This window comes from Mytilus edulis, chromosome 9 (genome assembly GCF_963676685.1).
Source record: "Mytilus edulis chromosome 9, xbMytEdul2.2, whole genome shotgun sequence".
Classification (NCBI taxonomy): Eukaryota; Metazoa; Mollusca; class Bivalvia; order Mytilida; family Mytilidae; genus Mytilus; species Mytilus edulis.
Genome location: NC_092352.1, coordinates 23,555,239 through 23,578,684, shown reverse-complemented (window position 1 = coordinate 23,578,684; position 23,446 = coordinate 23,555,239). Strand labels below are relative to the sequence as shown.

General features: G+C 31.5%; 1 protein-coding gene across 2 annotated transcripts; it reads left to right on the top strand.

The window, feature by feature from the left end:
• Nucleotides 1-3,626: 3,626 nt before the first annotated feature.
• On the top strand, nucleotides 3,627-21,395 carry LOC139487840 (neuroligin-4, Y-linked-like). Of its 2 annotated transcripts, XR_011655883.1 has the most exons (12): nucleotides 3,627-3,940; nucleotides 6,244-6,399; nucleotides 6,936-7,098; nucleotides 7,677-7,862; nucleotides 8,233-8,441; nucleotides 9,370-9,532; nucleotides 14,152-14,330; nucleotides 14,807-14,933; nucleotides 16,966-17,128; nucleotides 17,589-17,773; nucleotides 18,268-20,607; nucleotides 20,677-21,395. XR_011655883.1 is itself a non-coding variant. In XM_071272996.1 (11 exons), the coding sequence occupies exons 1-11, from the start codon at nucleotides 3,704-3,706 to the stop codon at nucleotides 18,417-18,419; spliced, it is 1,920 nt and encodes a 639-aa protein (XP_071129097.1). In that variant the 5' UTR covers nucleotides 3,627-3,703; the 3' UTR covers nucleotides 18,420-21,395. The 2 variants fall into 2 exon arrangements, 1 of the variants encoding a protein (XP_071129097.1); XM_071272996.1 differs by having other exon boundaries at nucleotides 18,268-21,395.
• The last annotated feature ends 2,051 nt before the right edge of the window (nucleotides 21,396-23,446 follow it).

The following is a 23,446-nucleotide window of genomic DNA, read 5'->3' as shown; positions in this document are numbered from 1 at the left end:
GCCGTGTGTCTTGTTTCAAAATGAATTCTCTTCTTTTGAGAAATATTTATTTTGTCATCCTATTTTTCGCCTCATAGAACTGTCCGTACCTGTGGTTTTATTTTATACATTAACTTTTATGTATCAGCATGTTTTCATTTCATTCTGTTTCGTTTCATTTGCTTTTATTTCATTTTGCAGTTTACAGGTACCCCTCTTTTTGCCCCTTTTCTATTTTTGATATTTTAATCAAAAGTTTAAAAAATCAAACATTCAAAAAGTGAAATAATCAAAATTGCACGTTAGGTTTAGTATTTTTAAAGTTTGATCAAATTTCTAAACTATCAAATTAAAAAACATTCATTCATTCATGTCTTTATTTCCTCATAATTGAGATACAATGAATACATACAATTAACTAAATATCAGACAACAAAAAAATAAACGAAATAGGTACAGAACAGTTTTTCACATATACAGAAAAATATATATAATCTCGATTGATGACATATCATATATTGCTTAACCTGACACAACGTCCATATAATGCTTAGCACTGAACCACATGGGCGTGACAAAGCCTCTCAAACTCCGAATGTTCTTCACTTAAATTAAATGGAATTCTTCCAAGCAAAATTTGATATATATCCTCATCATCATATTCACTTAGTTCAAAATAAAGTTGTAGCGAAAAATTCTCGATGATAATATCCCACCACAAATCGCGCAGTTCTATAGTGCAAGTGCAGGAACAACATGCATGTACATATACATCATTAAAGTCATTTTCGCATTCGACGCATTTATCTCCTGATGAATTTGGCATATCAGCTAACAGTTTTGTAATAAAATATGAATTTCGTATTTCTGCAAACGATTGTGCTTTTTTCCAGAAGTTTGTCATAGAAACTGTTTTATGAATATTTCTAAAACGTATCATGAAAATTGTCATCTAACGCAATACGGTTTAACCAGTTGACTGACTGTTGTTCGTTAACTGTTTTGTGAACAATCGATTTCCATTGACTTTTTGATGGGAAACTACCAGTATCGATATATTCAGTAAAATATTGAATAAGTCCATATGTTCTTAGAATGTCAATAATATCAGTAATGTATCCATAGTGACGGCGGTGTGGGTCTATAAGGAATGAAAATAGTCGAACCAAAAATATTCTTTTTGAAAGATAATTGTTATCTAATGTCGTGTGTACTATTGTTTTTCTGTTTGTCTTTTTCATTTTTAGCCATGGCGTTGTCAGTTTGTTTTAGATTTATGAGTTTGACTGTCCCTTTGGTATCTTTCGTCCCTCTTTTATCTAACATACACAGTTTTTGAAAAAAGAACAGTTTTCTTTTGTGAATAAAACTCATAATCGGATGAATTCCAATAATGCTCTTGCACATATCAGATCTGGTAGAAGTTTTTAAAGCTAAAATGTGTTTGACAATGAAGTGCTGAAAACAATATATCACAGGATTTGAGGTTACTCCATGTTTCGCAGCCATAAAGAACGCTTGGTAAGACAACAGTTTTGTATAATTTAACTAATACAGATGGATCAGTTGCTCTTGACATTACTCCTTTCAATGCGAAGTATGCGTTTTTACCTTTTCTACAAGCATTTATAGTTCTGTCCTTAGTTTGGAATCGAGAATTAAGTTCAATACCTAAATGTGTATAGTTGTCAGATAATGGAATATTCTTATTTCCAATACACCAGTGGAAGTTAACATTGTTTTCTCTTGTATTTATGGAGAATTGCATAATACTTGATTTGCTTACGTTAAAACAAAACCGCCAGTTTCTAGAGTACTGGAAACACACACCAAGCATGCTTTGGAGAGACAATGGGGACGTGGCAATACATGATATGTCACCAGCCAGAGCAGGTGCGCCACAATTGATACTGTATATACCTGTGTTTTGATTGCATTTCTCAATTTCACATATTAAATCATTAATAAAAATCAAAAACAGTAAACCAGACAGCACACTGCCTTGTCTTACACCTTCTAACACTGGGAAAAATTTGACTGGTGCTGGTTAACAACTATAGCACTTTTGGTGTTTGTATGAAAGTCATTGACTATTACCCATTATTTATTGTTCACACCTAGTTGAATCAATTTGTACATAAGACCAAGTCTCCAGACTGTGTCGAATGCCTTCCTACTATCAAGAAAAGCTACAAAAATCTTACTACAAAATTCAAGATTATGAAAAATTGTCTCATGTAGATTAAAGGAAGCTGTAAGGCAACCGATGTTCTTCTGAAATCCTTGTTGTTGACAGTTAGGGAAGTTTATGTTTTCCAATATGATTAGCAAACGGTTTTTTATAACATGCTTAAAGACCTTTGAAACACACGGCAAAAGTGTAATCGGACGATAGCTGTCAGGAGATGTTTTAGGTTTATTGTTTCCTTTAAAAAGTGGTACTAGTAAACGAAGCTTCCAGTCATAAGGAACGCGACCTTTCTTCACTATGAGGTTAAAAAATGAAGTAAGGCAACGGATAAGAACTTCTCCGCCGTATATCAAATGTTCGTTTTGAATTTTGTCGTGTCCGCTGGCTTTTTTACGCATCAAGGATTTGACAATATCGCGCACTTTACATTCTTTGATGACTCCACCAGGTAGGTTCTCGAAACATGAAATCCAGCAATTTGATTGGTTGATTTTGGAGTCTGAGTACAAAAATCATGCTCGAAAGTTTTATGACCGTGAGGCCGGGTGTCCAGTATGGTTTTGTATATGGGTTAAATACGCACTTAGGAATAACGGAATCTGCCGCTGCATGTAAAATGCTTTCGATTTCCGTGTTAACAGTATCTACATCTACATTGTCTGAATTAATTCGGTCGGTTAACAATTCTATTGGTACGTCCGTAGCTTCTTGATAGTTTCTTATATGTTCGTCATTAATTTTATGCCAAGCCGGAAATTTGCTATACGAATTCATTATTCGGTGTGGATTATTATCTATTAAAAGTTCTACTATTATCGGTAAATGATCGGAAGTACTGCTAATCGAACCTTCTTCAAGAATTTCACAAGACCTCAGTTGCCTAAGTTACACAATTTTGATATTTTAAAACTTTGATAAAAATTCCAAAAATCTAAAATTTCAAAACTTTTAAAACTTTGAATTGATAAGTGTTACACGGACCATTGATGAACATTTTAATAGTTTTACAGATTGTCAGAAAATGGTATTTTTATTTTCGAATCAAGATATTATAAGATTATGTGCCAAAACCTGTAATTTTATTCTTAAAAGACGCCGAAAAGTTTTATATTGTAAATAATAAACTATGAAAATAAGTCCATAGCTAGTAAAATGTGCCTGGTACTTATTTTCATAGTAAAATTTATATATATATATATTTATTTCTCAAGACATTCTTTAAAACTAATCAATATCAGAATTGAGAAAGGAACATTTGTAATAATGTTCAACATAAAAGATCGTAAAAATCTGTGATATCAATTTTCCTAGGGGAAAAGTTGGACCTGTTTCTGTATTGGTATGCGTTACAAATTAAACTAAAATCTTGTTCGGACAAAAACATTTGTTTTACAAGTTAACGGGCGACAGTCCGTGAGGTATGGTAAAAAGTATCAATATGAGATTGTCTCCCCTTATTTTTGCACCTGTGTCACGTGATGATGACTTCCTGTTTTGGAATGTAAACGAAGGTGTTAAACAGTTAAATGAAAAATGATAAAATATCACGGGGCTGCTTTGCCCCTGATATGTATCCTATTGTGCTGCTTAGTAAAATATTCTTATGAGGATCAGGTCGTAGTCAGTACACGCCATGGCTCAGTGAGAGGTTTCAGCATTCCCTCTCACTATTCAAGATATGACAACAGACGAATTAATTTATTCCTTGGTGTCCCATATGCGAAAAGACTAACACAATATCTAGACTGGCGTAGAGAGTTCCGTTTTAATGTAAGTGGTATAACCAAGGGCTGTCACTGTTTATAAATACAATGCTTTAAGGATTCACACCTTATTTAGGTGCACTGGTTTGTCTGGACTAAATACAACCTTATTTGACATTTCCTTCTTAGAACCTTGATGAATGTTGAAGTCTATTACGCTACTGTAGAATTTTAACTAGTTATTCAATAATGTACACAAACTGATGTTAAATATTATAAAGGTTGATATTAAAATTGTTAATTGCTGTATGTCATGTATGTCCAGTGGCAAATGTTTCCAGGATATTCATGACAAAAACACATTTAAAACAATGAATAGGTACGGTACGAAAGTCCTGATAAAAGGGTTGTCCAAAATGGTGGTCTGTGGTCATACATGTACATGTATGATCATACCACAGGTTATGTTTTGTAAATAATTGTACATGTACAATGAAAACACAATTTTTTGGGATTCCGGGTCCGTTCGCCCTGATTCACGTTTGCCCTGGTATCTGTTCGCCCTGATTCCTGTTCGCCCAGGGTCCATTCGCCCTGATTTTTATTTTTTTCTAATTGTTCTGATTTCATAATTTTAAGTATTTGAACAAAATATGTTAAAGTTTGTTGAAAAATTGACAGAATATTTATATTCCCGCAATCAATTTATCATTTTCCCTTTGATTTACAGAGTAAATTACTGGAATACAATGTATTTCTCTTTAATAATTACTACTTTCAGAGTATAATACTAAATGAACATGTTTCATGATTTACAGTTCGTACATCATTGTTTTTATTAATTTCCAGCTGAATATTTTATCAAAACAAAACGTTTGATTATTATTAATAATCCATCAAAAGACTAGTATCAGTGATCCGAATTATTTTGTCATTGAACAATTTTAATGATCCTAAACAAGCCATACACTTTTAAATATTTCCCTGTTTCCATAAATTTCAAGAATATATACCATAGAAATATTTGAATAAGTTTATTCAACTTAAATGCCCTGAATATTAATATTTTTTAAGTAGGGCGAACATACTCTATGGGCGAACGAACTCAGGGCGAACGTACCCAGGGCGAACATGTTATTAGGGCGAACAGTCCCGATACCATTTTTTGGTAATAAAATGAAAACTAAAGATATTATTTGAAGATCTAGAATATGAGAAGATACATGTCTCTCGTGTAATGTGTTTTCAGAAAATAAAGATAAAAACTAGGGTCTGACCATCACAGTACTTGTGGGTGGGGATTGATTGTCCTTGTAAAAATAATTGTTGTATAAACATACATTATAGTGACACATCTCCATTAATCCCGTTAGGGAGTGTACATGGATGCCACTGTACCCTCGCAGCTTTCGAGGGGTTCTTCGGATATTGGAGGCATTTACCAGTACATACATACATACATAAAATTGAGAATGGAAATGGGGAATGTGCCAAAGAGACAACAACCAGACCATAGAAAAAAACAACAGCAGAAGGTCACCAACAGGTCTTCAATGTAGCAAGAAATTCCCGCACCCTCGTAATACATACATACATACTTGTTTTCTTGATACCCTACATTACAGGTTACCTGAGGTAAGATCAGAACACTTTCCTTTTTAAAAGTTACATTATTTGCATTATCTTCACTTTATCTATGGCAAAGTTGAAACAAATTGAATCAAACAAAAAAAATACTCCATATTTCTCGTAAAAATATGATATAATTAGAAGAAGAGCCTAACTTAAATGGAAAATAATTTCTCCATCTATCAATATTTTATTAGAACTAATAGTAAAGTGTTTTAAGTTTGGGATTTCGGGATTGATCCTTTTCAGGATCCGGTAAATCTTTTTTCGAATTTCGGGATGTCAGGATTTAAATTTTTTTAAATTCGGGACCTCAGGATTTCATGTTTTTAAGCCGGGGATTTCAGGATCAGGACCCCTCCAACCCCCCTTCAGTAGTGGCCACTAGAGGAGCATTGTATTAAAATAACACTTGTAATCTTGTAGATACCAGGTACCAGGAGAAACACTGCATACAACAATGTTTTATTGGTCATGACAATATCTATTCAGTAACTACAAATGTACGTTGTACTAGAATGTGTCTATTGTGCTTTTCCTTAACATGAGTGACTTCTAAACATTCTATACATGTAGATAATGGAGAGATATATATTACATGTACATGTAAAAGTCCACTTAAACAGTTGTAATTACCCTAATTTATTGTATTATACTTCTAAGTATAATATATAATAATACATTTTACATCAAAATGTTAAAACAAAGAAAAATTATAAATTTTCCTTATGAATTTTACAGAGACCAGATAAACCAAGTTGGTCAGGGACATGGGATGCCAGTTATTACAGACCTGCCTGTCCACAACATATGTGGCATGTCAAAGAAACTGTCCCAGGATTCAACAAACAAAATGTCAGTGAAGACTGTCTATACATGAACATATTTGTACCTCATGTAAGTAAAAGTTTGTTTTGATAAAAAGGTCTTTAAACATGGAAATGAATAAAGAAAATATAACATTTTAAAAATGTATTTACACATTAAAATGAACAATTGTAATGTACAAATGTAGATACATGTATGTTGTGAAAATGAATTAGATTAATTATTTAATTTTAGTCTTGTAAATTGTTTTAATTGAAGTCATTAATTCATAATGACAAAATGAATGATATTAAAAAATTAAAAAGCCACTATCATTAAAAAAAATGTATATTGATTTATAATTCCAAATGAAAAAGTTAACAAGAACCAGTACATTATATAAGTCATAGCTTCATATTTACAAAAAACTTTTACAGGAACAAATTATTTTAGTGTTTATCAATATAGCAGTAATTATAAATAAAGATTCCTGTTAAAATGTAAGCAAGCTACAATTTCAATTTTTTACCTAGATATTAACCCACTACTGCTGCATAGATGAGTACTTATCAGTCTTGAACACATTTAATTGTATAAGAATTGAACTAAGTGTTTCTGTTTTACAGGATACAGATGAAATTCCCAGCAACAGTCCTACATTGTATCCTGTCATGGTGTTTATACACGGTGGTGGCTTTGTTGTCGGAGCATCACAACAATATCCTGGAGTATTTCTAGCAGAGAGAAAGATAGTAGTCGTCACCTTTAATTATAGGCTTGGACCACTTGGTAAGTCTTTGTGAATGTTACATATAATTTATATTCTTTAGATACTTTGATATGTATTTTTGAATTGTTAAAATGCACATTTTCACATACAATGGAAATGTATATAGACCTTAGAAATTCATAAATGTAAAAAATAATATTGTGAAAACATCAAAGAGGTATCAATATGATAACACTAAAAGACATTACCACAACATGCAGTCTCTAAATAAAGACAAGTGTCTAAAACAGTATGTAATTATAAGTTTACTTTAAGATAGCCTGATCTTTCAAAAAGTTATGGAAGAAATTAACATATTTTCAAGATTTTTCGTTGACCACTGAATTCCTCAAAGGACAAAAAAAACACAATATAAGCAAAACAACTATTGAAATGATCATATATTCTAATCTTCCCTATACATTATGTAGATTGAATTTACATAAGGGGGTATTTTCCTGGCTAATTTATTGGAAAGAGAACATGTAGCAAAATGTTTCCCCATTTCCATTCTCAATTTTTTTAGTATTATATTTTATTTCATAAATAAATTATGGAATGTGGGATGTAATAATAATAATATTTTTATTTATTTCAGGATTTCTGAGCACTAATTCTAGAGATTCATGGGGAAATTATGGAATGTGGGATCAAATAAGAGCATTGGAGTTTGTTAAAGAGAATATAGAAGCATTTCGTGGCAATCCTAATTTAGTTACAATCGCTGGACAGAGTACAGGGGCAGCCTGTGTTGGACTTCATCTCTTGTCTCCAAGATCTAACAGTAACTAAATATTTGTAATATTATATAAGTACCGGTACTAATTTTCATCCGAAAAAGTTTACTACAAACACTTCTAAAAATTACTTACAATGTAACTATGGAAAATTTTAAACCAAAAGCACTTAGCTTTGAAAGGACGTGAAATGAAAGGCAGTTAGACCAGCTGTTTAGAATTACCTTTAAAGATTTTTTGATTACGTAAAAAAGAAAGTAAAAACATATATGTTCCATACATTTCAGCAGACAATCATTCTTAACTGCTTCTACTCAGAACTATTGAAAACCTTAAACAGTTACTTATTAATCATTATTATATATATCTATCTTTATATTTTACAGAATTATTTTAAAGAGTTGTTTTTTATTTAAGAATTATTTGTGAGAGCTATTATGCAGAGTGGATCTGATCTTAGTGAATGGGCCATTATAAAGTCTAACGATGATGCCAAGTCGTATGCTATAGATCTAGCAATGGAAATAGGTTGTCCTACCGGGGACATGTCTAGATTGGTTAACTGTCTACAAGTATCTAGAACAGCTGATGAAATTGTAAACGCCTCATCATTGGTTAGACTGAAGGTATATACTTATAAAAATAACTTTTCAAATTAAAAACCCTGAATAATGATGAATGAGGGTAAATGAGTTTGGATTAACCAGCTGGTTTATAAAGTTCTGACACTTATAATATGTCAGTGATATTGTCATTAAAACAAATATTTCTCATTATCCCTATTTTGTGCATTTTTCCTTTGATCTTTTTTTGTGATAATTTATCATATCATGCTACTCGCTTGAAATGGAAAATTATCGCTAGAAACTAAGCAAGCACGTGGCGTTGTTAACGAAATTGATATGAAATTGACAACGTCGTCATAGGTAAAATAGAGATAAACAGATTATCATTGGTCATCTTAACTCGATTGCCTTTCTCGTTGAGATGATCAACGATAATCTATAATTATTGGCATAGATAAATTTTTATATATTGGGAGCCTAAAACAATCATTTAAAAAATAAGGAGATGTATGTGGTATGATGGTTGATGAGACAACAATCCATCAAAGTTCAAATAAAGTGGATGTAAGCAATTATAGGCAACTTTTCAGCCTTCAACAATGAGAAAACCCCATACTGTATGAAATGCTTCAATCGAGAAAACTAGCGGCTTAATTGTTCAGTGATGTATGCAATTCCATAAAGGAAACTTCCAAAAGGTTTTGACTTTACAACACATAACACATACAAAATTTTAACACATGGGAGAAGGAATACTTTGGTTTCCTTTATTTTTTTTATAGATTGAGGAGTGAATCATATTTTCTTGGATATTTAATTTTATGGTTTTACCCAGATTTGCATTTAAGTCTAGAAATTTGTTTTTAGTTGAACATTTTAATTTGTGGTTCACCTCCACCCATGAAATGCATGCAAATTGGTATGGCAAGAATAATAATGAATGTACAGTATCCAGAATACAATATGAGTTATTTCTTCTCTGTTGTAGCCAGCATCAGTAGGAAATCCCTGGGGACCAGTTGTAGACATTGGACAGGGAGCTATGTGGGCTTTCCTTCCTGAAACTCCAAGGTCAATGAGAAGTCAAGAAAGATTCAAATTATTTGAAGTTATGGCGGGGCTCAATAAGGATGATGGATCATATTTTATACGTGAGTGTATTTGTTGGTTGTCCGTTTGTGTGTTAAATTGACAGAGACAGTTAACATTAAGTTTTACTATTTCAACGAATATATTGAGATGAGCCTATAAATGAACGAGACGGTACTCAAACCCTAAAAATACATCTAAGTTCAGTATACAATATGGTCTTCAACAGTAGACAGATGTTTTATACAATATGTCTAGCTCTGAATCACCACAATTCTAAAAAAGTTTGTAAAAAAACCTAAACTAAATTCAAAGATCTACTTTCAATATTCAATTCTGCAAATGACACTAAACATAAAGATATGACACAAGACAACCAGGGTATCCCCTGGGTCAATTATTTTTTTCGCCACCTCTTTCACCAAAACAATATATTTTTCACCACTTTGTTATTGTTTTCGCCAAGTATCATTATATATTTTTCGTTTAAATTGTTCCCAATTTTTGTACCCCCCCTTTGATAAAATGATTTTAGGTTGCCCCATCGTTGTCTATGATTATTCTCTCAAACTTATCTTAGAGTCTACATTGTAATGAATAAACACTGAAAATTTACTATTAAAAAGACGGAACTTTTTTTTAGAAAGGGTGAAAATTCATTAAACATGTATTTTAAACAACTTTTCTAATTGAGGAGGCCACCTACTTTTGATAATAAAGAAGATATATCAGTCCCATAATATAACAAATTCTTGGACATATTTTGACCGTATGATACAAGAAAGATATACAGTTCTTTGGGAAAGTTTCTTCAAAAGAAAAATAGGTGCCCTTTTGTTCTATGAACTGGTTTAAAAAAAAAAGAAGCTTTTTTCACTTGGAATTGATCCCTCATTTAAGGTGTAGGTATACATTGAAGGATTACTCCCTTTCGAGGGGTTGTTCCCAATCATTTGAAAAGATATCTTCATAACGACAGTTTTCTTTTATTCTAGACCATCGTAAATGAAAAGTTGAGACGTAAAACTATGTTTGAAACATGTCGAGTCACACAAACGACTTTAAAGTACTCTTTAAAATCAATTATCTATATCAAAGTCAATTGACAAAGTTTTAAATCGAAGATTTTTCTTGCTTTTAAATTTTTTTCGTCATAACAACAGTTTTCTTTTCTGGACTATCATTAAAAGAAGGAGAGGAGACATCAAAAGTTTGCTTTGAACACGTGCGTCGCAAAGTAGTTAATAAATGATTCGTTTCTGACATATGACGAATGCCATTTAACCATATCATTTTGTTAAAACAATACAATCAACACCTTTATTAATTAGTCCTTTGTTGTTGATATCACAAAATGCAATCAGCTGATTATTGATTTTCTGTCAATATCTTAACGAGTTCAAGGTGAACTCCGAGTATATTGTCTGATCAGGTAAAATCCGAGAAACCCGAAAAAATGTAAATAAACAAGATGGCTGAAAATAAATCGTATAAATATATTTCTTTCGCCAAATTCTTTCGCCAACGATGAATTTTAATCGCCACAATTATTATTTTTTCGCAAATTGCGAAAATGGCGACCGCCAGCGGAAACCCTGGAGACAACCATGGATGGTGCTTTTCAAAAATGAAAAATTTCAATTATATACATTGTATTTAGAAAAAATCTGGATGTTTACAGACAATACATAGACTGAATATTTGAATATTTTGTTAAAGATAGCTTATATTGTTTTTTTCAGAGTTGTGGCAATATAGCAAACATTCTTTTATGCCCGCGTCACACTGTCCCGATTTTTACGCCGATGGTAACACGATTATTGAAATTTTCAAAATCGGGACTGATCGTATCCAGATCGGGCTATTCGTAGTGCCATCTTTAACCATCGTAGAACCATAGGCCACTTTTTCTAGCCTTCGGTGATAACTTCGGGAAGGGTTCTAAATTTTTTAACATGTTAAAAAATCCCCGAAGGTGCGTCCGATGTTGAGGGTTCGTATTGAGTTCGTATCACCATCCTCACCATCGTAATGTCACCGGGAATGCATCTTTGAACATCGTATTGCATTCGTGTTTCCATCGTTTCCATCGGGCAGTTTTGACATTACGATGTCTACACGAATGAATCACGAAGCTACCCGAAGGTTTTACGATAGCAACACGACTTCGTGAAGAACTCGTAATTCCGTCGTGTTGCCATCGAATAAAAGTACGAAGGCGACAAGATGGAACTACGACGGCAATAAATCCAGCTCAATGTAAGTTAATTTTCGCGCTAAAATACATTTAAAGTGCCATGCGCAATATTAACTGGTCAGTCTAATACGACAGTTAAGAAAGACGTTCACAAAACATGGAGCTCATATATGATTCTATGAGAACAAGAAAGGCGACAGCGATGTTTCTATTAATTCAAATGAAACAAGAATAGCAGCTATTACAGGCTCAGGATTTAGTTTTACAAGTAAAATATTATTTTTTGTCAATTTTTCATATCAAGTAACATAATGAAAATCATAAACGCGCCTCGTACACCAACACTGCAGGTACACGTATATAGGGAAACCAACTTTTTCTTCATTATTCTGATTTTTTATGCATCGTCTGAGTTGTTGTCACACGAATGTTTACTCCATAACCATTTTTTTTTCTATATGTCATATTTTGCCGCATTTGTTGCTTTCCCCACATCCTTCCTTTTGTCTATATTATTATGATATTCTCCTGGAAAGAGCTCTTTTTGAATAAAAGGGATCAAAGAACCCATTACCTTACCTTTAAGATAGACCAGTAAACATGGGCATAATTATGGGTGATTATTCAGACTAGTGCACACATTTTACTGTTCAAACAAGGCAATGCCGAGCGTGGCATCCCCTCGTATGTAACATATTGGGGACAAATATGGACACTATATTTGTATATGACACATGCAGAAAATGGTAAATTGAATATGCATATTTGATACATAAACTATTTTTTTAGAAATCAACCAAAACATTCAGTAACTGGAAATACCTTTAATATTGTCTTAAAAACCAGCAGGTAAAAAAATGAGCAACTAATTTCCTGTGTATTATGCTATTTCAAGGATAAAATATAGGTCCATCTGCATGGCCTTGACCTTTGGCCTTGAACGTAAAAATTGTCAGATTATTACAAGGAGGAACAATATACCAAATGTGGTTAAAATCTTTTGACGCATATTGGTTTTAGAGTGTCCACAAGGGTGATATTGCCTTGTATTACAACTACCACTGTGACCTTGACCTTTGAACTTTAAAGTCAATAGCGCTTAAGATATTCTTAACGAGTAACACCATACCAAGTTTTGAGTATTAATAGTTATCCCATAAGGACGCGGTGTGTCAGTGTAAGATCACCCCGATGGCCGGAGGCCAGAGGGTGATCTAACACTGACACACCAAGTCCGAGTGGGATAACTAATTTACATCCCAGCTGTTTTAGATTAGACGAAAAACCATTTAAAATTCATAAAATCTGGTTTAGAACGCCACACAACCATTACAATATGCTTTATATATTACTATATGATGTATACCCTTTATGACCCCCAGACACGATGAGTAGATATCAAACAATGTCAACTCGCCCCACTTGCCATTCGGCCCACACTATATCGCCACTTTATAAAAAAAATCGCCCCACTCTTGTTTACCGACTCGCCCCACTTTTGAAAAAGTGTTAAATCAAATTGAACAATCAGTCTGAAAACTCACCTATTAACGAAAAAGGTTTAAACCCAACCGAATAAAGGTTTGACAACTCGCCCCACTTATAAAAATATCTTGCTTCCTTTAAGTATGTCAAATTACTATTTGTTCGTATCCACTCATCCTGGTGTAGTGGTATGTGTCATGCCTTGATATGCTAAAGGTCTTGAGTTCGAATCCCAGCATATACACTGGATTTTTTCTACGTGAATTTTGATACATAGTCTTTACCGTATAATTAATTATAAGTTTTATAGTGGATTTGACATTCCCGCCAAAATGTTACAGAACAAAGGAAAGCATGCATAACAAAGAATCTCAAACTTGGGTGATCTGGTAGGTGTGATCCGGCTCAGATCACCCCTGTTAGAACAAAGGAGCTGGGATGTAATTTTGGTTCTAGAGTGTCTAAATGTACAATATAATATATTTTCAATATTGATCAAACAATTTTAAACGCATATAATTTAAATGCATCGTAAGCTGTACACAACGTCTTTTAGACATCATATGGCCATCACGCCATCATCGTTATCCATCGTGTAGCCTTCGTAATCCATCGTGTAGCCTTCGTGATCCGTCGTGTAGGCTTCAGCTGAGATATGAAGCTTAAATACCCTTCTTCGGTTAACCTTCGTATGTCCATCTTTTGCTATCGTATATAATTTCGGCACCATCGTTTAGACTTCGTTATTCATCGTACTTGCTTCGGTCACTTTTTGGTATTTTGACGAGATCGGGACCAACTTCGTACGAACTTACAATTTTCGCATTCGGGTGTCCATCGAATATAAAAATCGGGACAGTGTGACGCGGGCATTAAGATATACTCCAAGTTGATGAAAATATTTTCAGAATATGATTAAAAGTAAAGAAATGAAATTCTAAATGCTTGTTTTTACTAAAATTAAGAAATAAATTTTAAAAATTTTATCTATCTTTACAGCTAATGTAAGAGATTTAGAAGAAGGAATTGAGAGTAACAAATTCGGTAACATCATAAATGAGTTTCTGACTGATAGAAATGTGGAAGATTTATTCAACACAAAAGATGCTTTAGAGTTTGAGTATACATGGTGGCCACAGCCAGGAAATAAATCTATGATCAGACAGATGTTGATGGATGTAAGTAGGACCCCTGATGATGGCAGATCTGTCATTGATTTATTTTTGTGGGTACCAATTTTTATTGATTGAGGAAAAAAATTGTATTTGTTAATAATTGATATCTTGGTTTTGCCAAATTCTACATAAAAGCCTATGATAATTTTACATTTCGTTAACATCTTAATTCATGGTTATATCCATACAATATTTATGAATCTGAAGTAAATGTTGATGAAGAATTTTGATATTATATGTTATTCTTGATCTTCTCATGAGACATTGGCTCATATTTGCATGAAACATGGAAACTTAGAGTTTTCAGCAGTTTGTTTGAACAAAAAACTGGCAAGCATATTGCGTGACAATAACTGCTAACTATTCTCCTGTTAAATTTACAAATTGCATGTTTAGTCATATTTTTTTGTTGCTGGAATGGCTATTAATGGGAGATAACTCCTGCATTTTAATTAATGTTTTACTGGTTTTTGTTATAGATGATGACAGACTACATGTTTGGTACAGGTCTAGATGAAGTGGTGAAAGGGCAAGCCAAGCACAATAAAACATATGTTTATAACTTCAACTATTACTCATGGAATGATTATCAACCACCATGGAGAGGTATGTATACCAACATTTTATTTGCCTATTTAATTGGTTAAAAAAAATTATTAGATAAATATTATCAGTTAGTAAAAAATTAATGAGTCAAGAACTAAAAAACTCAAATAATGAAAATTTATAAGTTTTTACATGCATTTATTATTACGATTTTGGGAAAATGAACTCAAATGCCAGATAAGTTATTGCGATTTTATGTGAAACTAAATACATATGTTTGTATCAGATATCAGAATGAGAGTTCTTGTTATTGGGATACTCACCCAGTCATATAACCTTATAGCGGGTTATTTTCACAGGTTGTAAATTTTCGCTTATTGTCGCAGATAGAACACAATCACCAAAATGAATTCTGCCAATTTAAAAGTGTACATGCAGAGGTATTGATTAAAGTTTTAAATCTGCCAAAATAATAACCCAGTGATTTTGCTAGCGCTCGTCACTTTCGTATTTTACGAAAGGGTTTTCTCATTGACGAAAGTATTTCAAATCAATTTCGTCACTTTAATTTTGAAAGTGTAAAAAAAAATTCGCAATAAAAACTATAAATCTATCTGTCTTCATGTTTTTGACAAGTTTATGACCTCCAGGTAATTAAAATTTTTAACAGGTGTTACAAGTTGTGATTACAACTAATCCGCTTATCGCCATCGGATGGGTCACTAATCCGTTAATTATTATTAAACCCCATAATTGAATGACCATCATAATTATTTCCCCAGGAAAACCAGTCAGTCGGCAAGTCATTTCTACAACCAGCTAGGAGTTTAGTTTCGTCAATTAATCAAAAATGTAACAACCCGGTCAGTTCGCATTTGAATTTCAATATTTTTCCAACGATCTGAAGTTCATTTGTCGTAGATTCGTCATTCGAAGGCATTTTCGTCATATTTGATTTAAATTTTCATCAAAAAACTTTCGACAATTTCCATTTAAAATAAAGAACTTTAATGTGTTTATTCAAAACTTTCACGAGTTAAACAGGTGCTTCCTGTATTGTGTTCTACGCATGCGTGAAAGTATTCCTTTGACTATTTATAGACTTTAAAAAAACGTAAAATACGAAATTATTTAATTTAGAATCATTAAACGAGAGAGACAAATATCTCTTACTAAAGGAATTTAAATCAAAAAATGATAATTTCCTGATGAATCCAGACTCGTTTTGAATTTATTATCCACGTGTCACTTCCCGTTTTCGTTTCATTTTAAAACCGAAAGTAGAAAACGTGATCTATTGTTGATTTGTTTACAACCTACTTTCAGTCATTATTATAGTTCCAAAAAGGATTTTACACATTTCCAACTTGAAAGAAATGATTCCAAATATCGATTTAGACCTTTTATATGGATAATGATTATGCAGTGAAATAATCATTGCAAGTTAATTTCTGCTGTGATTCTTTGTTTAAAAAAAATAGAATCCAACTTTTGTTGATCAGGAATGACCCCTGGAACAAACTGAAGAGAAATTGTGAACTAAATTTCTGGATTCCATGTCAGAATCTTTGATAATAATGGCCAATACAGTCAAATCATACAATAACTGCCAATCATGCTGGTGTCTCAATCCCTTAAAATCTGACAAAGTCAAAAGATGAAGCTAGTAATATACATCATTGGCCCCTTGCTTTTACCCAAAATAAGGTTGATTTTAATAGCGCGCAAAAGTGACTAAAGCCCTCAAAATCCTAGCTTAAACCCTGATAACCTCAAAAATTTCGTATACCTTATTCAATGCAAATCTCAAAATTATATACGCCTGAAAATAACCCGCTATACTGTATTCACATTTTAAAATACTAAAAACTTTGCAATTTCTGAATTAAAAGTAGCCAAAAAAGGTGTAGAGGACAATATACAGCTCTTTACCGTAAACAGGTGTCTATACAATATATGTCAAGCTGTAAACGCTCTGAATAGGTTTTCTTCAATTATGGAAGCAACATAATTTGTACAATAAGAATATGAAAATAATCTTGTACATATTGTATGTAATGCCTTGCTATGAAATACATCCATGATATTACAGGTATAGCTCATGGACAGGAATTACAGTATATGTTTGGATTTCCATATATAAATCAGACCTACAAGGAACTGTTTGGAGTATACCCACGTCAACAGTATGATTATCAGGATAGAAATATCAGTGAATATATGATTAGTATGTGGACAAACTTCACTGCATCAGGGTAGGTTTTTGTCAATGTTTTAACTTACATGGGTTGTATGATAGTCAATTAGCTATGTCTTACATTACCAGTAATGATTATTACGGAAAGTAGTAAACTTTAATATAGAGATCCAATAAATTTACATTACTTTTTTATTAGATATACTAGAAGACATTTATTTCACTTTATCTATTCTGAATTGCTAGTTTACAAATGACTAAACAAATCATTTATGCAAGGTTTTAAGGAAATTGATTAGATGTTGAATATATTTTTGAAATAGATTAACATTAAACAACCTATTGTGTAGCTAGTTGACATTCACTGACTTTTCCATGGTTAGAAAAATCCTATTTAATAAATTATTCACATTTCAGTTGTTGAGTCTTCAATTCAATTTTTTTAATGAATAATTTGATTTCTTACTTTTAAAAGATAAAAGTGTTCTTGTGTTTTAATCTGTAACTATCTTTTTCAGAAATCCTACACCAAAGACTTTTGATACAGCTCTTCATTTTAAAAATGTTACCTGGTTACAGTATAATAACTTCAATCACAGCTATTTAGAGATAGGAAATACGTCTCGTAATTTGATAAACTATAGACAAAATCATTATGGCTTTTGGAGAAAATATTTTCCACAGCTTTATAACAGACCTAACTGTAAGTCAATACTTTCTTTTTTCTGACAAATATTTTTGTCACACTTTTGTCAGAAACTACTGAACAGAATCAGAATGACTTCATATTTGATCAGCAGTTTAACAGTGATAAGTAACCAATAAAAATATGTTTAAAAAAATATGGATTCTTTTCTGTATAAAGACAGCATTTATAAGATATCAATTGTGATGGTAATGTCAGTTAATGAATAACTATTCTCTATTAATGGTTATCTTGAGACATCATTTGCTGAAAATTAGAAATTTTCTAATGTAGACTAATTATGCACTGCCTACAATAGTTAATTAGGATCAAGTTTTGGTGTATCTCTAAAATATATATTTGTAGTTCATTAGATACGACTTAAAGCCATGAAATTGTCAGTTTATTTTAGATCTTTAAGTTTGAATGTCCCTCTGGTATCTTTTGTTCCTTATTTTTATGACATTACATCTTTTATTTATGGTCCAATAAAATTTTTTTTTCTGTTTCAGTCATAAAGAATACAGGTTCATCGAGTACTGATGACCAGCAGAAGAATTATCAGATAGCCACATACTCCTTAGTAGGCCTAGCTGTACTATTATCAGTTATAGTGCTCTCATTATGTATAGCAGTTTACAGGAGGAGGCCAAAGGACTATTAATAAATGTTTTAGATGAGGGTTCTGTCTGTTAATTAGTAAATTGTTGGTGTATGAGATTATGTACAGTTGAACAGAATAATGTACTGACATAAATGATATATCTTCTTTGTTAAATATCTTGATTACTGTGTTTATGAGCATTCAAAGTGCATCTTTTGCATCCCAACTAATGGATATTGGAAGCATTTTAGATTGTAACCCATTTTGAGTAATCTGAAATGCATTCTTGAATATTTCAATTTTAAAGCCTTCCATGGAAAATTTATTTGTTATGGTATATCTTGATAAGCAAATTCTTAACTGGAATTTATGCATTTTCTGTTCATGCAATCTCAAAACCAGTATGAATATGAGCTTAAGTTCATAAAGTATATGGTGACAAATATCGTTTGTAAATTCTGTGAAATTTTTGTTCTGTCCTAAATAAATCAACTGAAATCATAATAAAGATCATACTTATTCAAGGAATCACATTTGCTCAATTTATATAGTTAGATAGTATCTAACTTTATGTTGGTAAAGAAGTTATTTGGTTGATCAACTTAGTCAATCGCCCGCATTTTATTGTTTTATTTTTATTGTTTTTGATATTGGTCATTGATGAAATTTTTCACTATTTTTTTAATTAGAGGTCAAAACTTTTATCTTTGGTTGAAGTTTTTATAGAAGTATAAATCGTAAACAATACATTGTTGTATGAATTGTTTAGTACCTGTGGTTGCTTTTAAAAAGTGCTGTATATATCATATATTTTGTTACTCAGTTGTATGTACAATTGACAGTAGATTAAAACATGTAATCAGATGTATATTACCATGTAAATATTTCCCCAATCTATATTTTTTTAAATCTTGTCATAATTAAATTTTACCAAAGTCATTTTGCAGTATTCATTACAAATTTATTTTGATGATCTAGAGTTTTTTGTCTACTGCAAGCCACTTTTACTATAAAAAGTGATTTTAAATGAAAATTTTACATTTAATTTGTTAAATCTATGTTCAAAATATCAATCTTCTGTCTACAGTATGCTTCCAAATAATTGTAAAAAGTTTGTGTTTGTAAAAAGAATAGATATTTACAAATTACAAATAAGCCTGCAAAAATTACTTTTCTCGGAAAGTGGGTCAAACAGTGGTGTATCATTATTTTAATCAGTGTTATATACTTATTTGTTTAAAATCAAAACTAAGAGTTTAGTTTCATGGTTAATGGATTTTATTTGTGCTTTGTTAAAACCAGACATCATTTATAAGTAATTTTAATCAAGGTTTTAAGGCATTGATTTATGACTCAAATAACTGCAGCAGGTGGTATGTCTTCCATGGAAGACACTACTTTTTTGTAAATTTTGTAAATAAAATTTTCTTCAAATGTTGTACTTTTTAATGTCAGATTTTGTTTACAAATCTATAGCAATATGTATATATGTATAAACAGATATAATCGTCCAATTTAAAATACATTGACTACCTTTTGTTTTTATCATTCTTTGTCCTAGCTACTATCATGTACTTTCATGTCTATTCCATATCATACATTCCATTTAGATGACCATCAAAATTCATCATTTTTGTGGATACCAATTTCCATGGATTTAAGAAAAAACAAATTTTTACAAAAGTCGGCATAAAAGTATATGAAAAATTTGTACTGCACTGGTTTACCCTTATCAATGAAAATTGGTATCCTATGAATAATAATAATCTATACCAGGTTGATGTTGTGGCTGACTTTTTAGCAATAAATTTTTCCTTTGTCATGCAGTCAAATTTGATTGTTGTGTTACAAATGTGCCATATTTGTATCTAGTTAATACAGTTGATTCTTGTTATCTTTTTTTATCCTGCTATATCAAATATATTTTGTCAGTGCGATTAATTCCAAGTTATCTAGAGTTGACTGTACTTTAAATAATCATTGTACAGTAACTTGAAGTTTACATTGTATTGGTGCAGAATGTTTTTGTTAGCTATATATGTAAAAAGGGAATGACAAAAGGTTATTGTTTATAGATCTGTCTTAAAAATTGATTTACTATCAATTAAAGAGGAGGGAGGTATGATAAGCATTTTAATTAATAGATAAATAAAATTAAAAGATTGATTGAAATCAAAATATTTTTTGGCCACATGCATTTAGCAGAAGTGTGTACTTTCTTGTTTTATTAAAGATATCTTTTTTAAAAGTTTGATAACTGAAACTTTAATTAAAGTAAAATTATCCCCCAAGTTAAAAAAAGCAATTTACCTCCAAGGATTTTTTTGAATAACCACAGGATATGAGGCATACAAAAATCAAGTAATCAACCTTTTTGTTGTACAATGAAAAAACAACTTTATTTTGAAACAAAATTTTGATGGTTCAGACTTTGAAATATATACTTGTCTGTTTGAGAAGCTATCAGTGCTGTATTACACAGTTATGTGACAGGGTTGTTGATATATTATTTATTAAGAATTATTGTTAGATATGTAACACAGTATGGACAGTACTGTTTTTAAAATGCATAATCAATTTTCTAATAATGTAAATAATACTATGTACATATCACAATATTTTTCTCAGGTTTTTTGTTTGAGACTTGAAATAGACACTATGTTATCATAGTCCATTATTAGGCATTAGTTCAGTTATATACATGACCTGAAACAGTAGAAAGAATTATACATTTTCAGTGTCTGACATACTATAATAATTACCTTAAGGGACATACAGAGTTAAGAATACAGCAATAATGTACACAAAAATCCTTTATAGCAAAACTATTGAATATGTTTAAATCATTCCATTAAGTCTATGAATATTTTATCATAATTATAAACAGTTTCATTGTTGTTTTAATGTCATAATATGCAATCATAGTAATCAACACCATTTTGTATATTTTTTCTACAAAAGGAAGAGTTGATTTTTTTTACATGAGATATCTACAATACATATCAATTACTTTTAATAAATCTTACTATCTCATGATATATATGTTGTTTTCTATCTGACCTATTTTTATTTTTTGTGAGTGATGTAAGAGATGATATCTATATACATCTGTGCCACTAACAATGTTGACTTTGCTCTATACCAATATTTATCCCCTTGCAACAAAAATGTAAGAAAGGTGTGAAATCTTTTTTTTTATCCGTTCCTCTACATAACACCTTGTAAAAAATTTAACAAAATAATCCAAGCAAATAATGAAATCCATAAAAACTGAAAAATCAAATGTTATCAATCAACAGAATAAGTGAAAAATAGCTACTATATTCCTGATTTGTAACAGTCATTTTCCAGACACAAATGGTGGGTTAAACCTGGTTGTATAGCTAGCTATCCTCTTGCTTGTAAACAGTTGTTTGTAGTTCCTTTAATTTAAAAAACTTTGTGAGCAAACCCAAGCAGACATAATAAGTCTAAAATGTGTAAACATATATTGAGTATGACTGTCCCTTTGGTATCTTTCGTCCCTCTTGTAGATATACAACACAACTTACTTTAAAAAATCAAACAAACATACAAATCTAGCAAAGACGCAAACAAAAAATGTGAAGTAATCTCTAAATAAACTCATCATAGATACCAGGACTAAATTTGTATATACACCAGACGCACGTTTCGTCTACAAAAGACTCATCAGTGACGCTCGAATCCAAAAAAGTTAAAAAGGCCGAATAAAGTACAAAGTTGAAGAGCATAAAAATATAGTATATATACCAATACACATAATTAACAGCGCCTGGTGATGTTTTATAGCCTGACCGGTTTCGGTCCGAAAAGGACCTTCATCAGAGGCAGAATGATGGAGCTAATGTGTTTAGAGACTACTTATGTCAGTACACGTTTCCTATATTGCCTACAAAGTTGAAGAGCATTGAGGACCAAAATTCCTAAAAGTTATTTTGCCAAATACAGCTAGGGTAATCTATGCCTGAGGTAGAAAAGCCTTAGTATTTCAAAAAATTCAAAATTTTGTAAACAGTAAATTTATAAATATGACCATATCAATGATAATTCATGTCAGCACAAAAAGTTCTGACTACTGAGCTAGCCTCAGTAGTTTTGTATTTGTAGTTGAATCTTTTGTAGGTTTGTGCTTTTGTTATATATTGAACATCGATATATGACTGCTGCCTTTACATACCAGTTTTGAAAACTATTGACACTGGATGTTTAACAGCCATCCATCTATTCATCTATCCAAACTTTTCTGTAATGCCTTATTAATTGATTTGATATTTAAAAGAAAGTCCTATCACAAGATGTTACAGATCCAGTTTGAGTTTTGTTCCTGTAGTGTTTTTTTTTTGCAGGAATTGTCCTTTGATATGCTTACTGTAGTTCTTAAATAATTGTCATACAATATGGTCCATTTTTGGCAAGAGTTGTGATCCTTTGAACAAGAAAATTCCTTTGGAAATATTAATTGTAGTCCCTTTTCTGTAATGTCTAAATGAATGGATACCCAACATACATTACTTTCACAAGAGATATAGATGCAGTTTGAATCTTATTCTCGATTAACAATTGTTACTGTAGTTATGATCATTGGACATACACAATTCATTGTATTAATATTCGCCACCATTTCATATAAAGTCTGAATTAACTACACACATTCCTATCCCAAACGGGTGAAAGATTGAGATTCAGTTTCATTTTGGTTAAAAATTGTGACTCTGAAACACAGAAAATTGCTCTTAAATATCACTTCTGTTTACTGTAACTGCTTGAATAAATTGATTTGATTGTCAAAATAAGTTTCAAATCCAGTTTGAATTTCGTTCTGACTAACAATTTTCTGTACCAGTTTTTGGTGCTTGAGCACATAGACATTGCATTTCACATAAGCATTAAGAAAAATAAAAACGTCATCTTTTAAACTTATTCTGACACAATTAACGATAAGAACGCAACTATTTGATACCTACCATATCCAGATTTTAGAAACGGATAAATTGACAGCCATATAATTTTATATGCAGTCGAATCATTGAGAGATTGACCAAATGCTATACAAAAAGGGTACAGAA

Excerpts from the sequence above, each read along its gene's own strand:
- LOC139487840 (XM_071272996.1), top strand. The coding sequence starts at position 3,704 with ATGATAAAATATCACGGGGCTGCTTTGCCCCTGATATGTATCCTATTG. Across the intron at positions 6,400-6,935 it reads TGAACATATTTGTACCTCAT|GATACAGATGAAATTCCCAG; the intron begins GTAAGTAAAAGT and ends TCTGTTTTACAG. Across the intron at positions 7,099-7,676 it reads TTATAGGCTTGGACCACTTG|GATTTCTGAGCACTAATTCT; the intron begins GTAAGTCTTTGT and ends TATTTATTTCAG.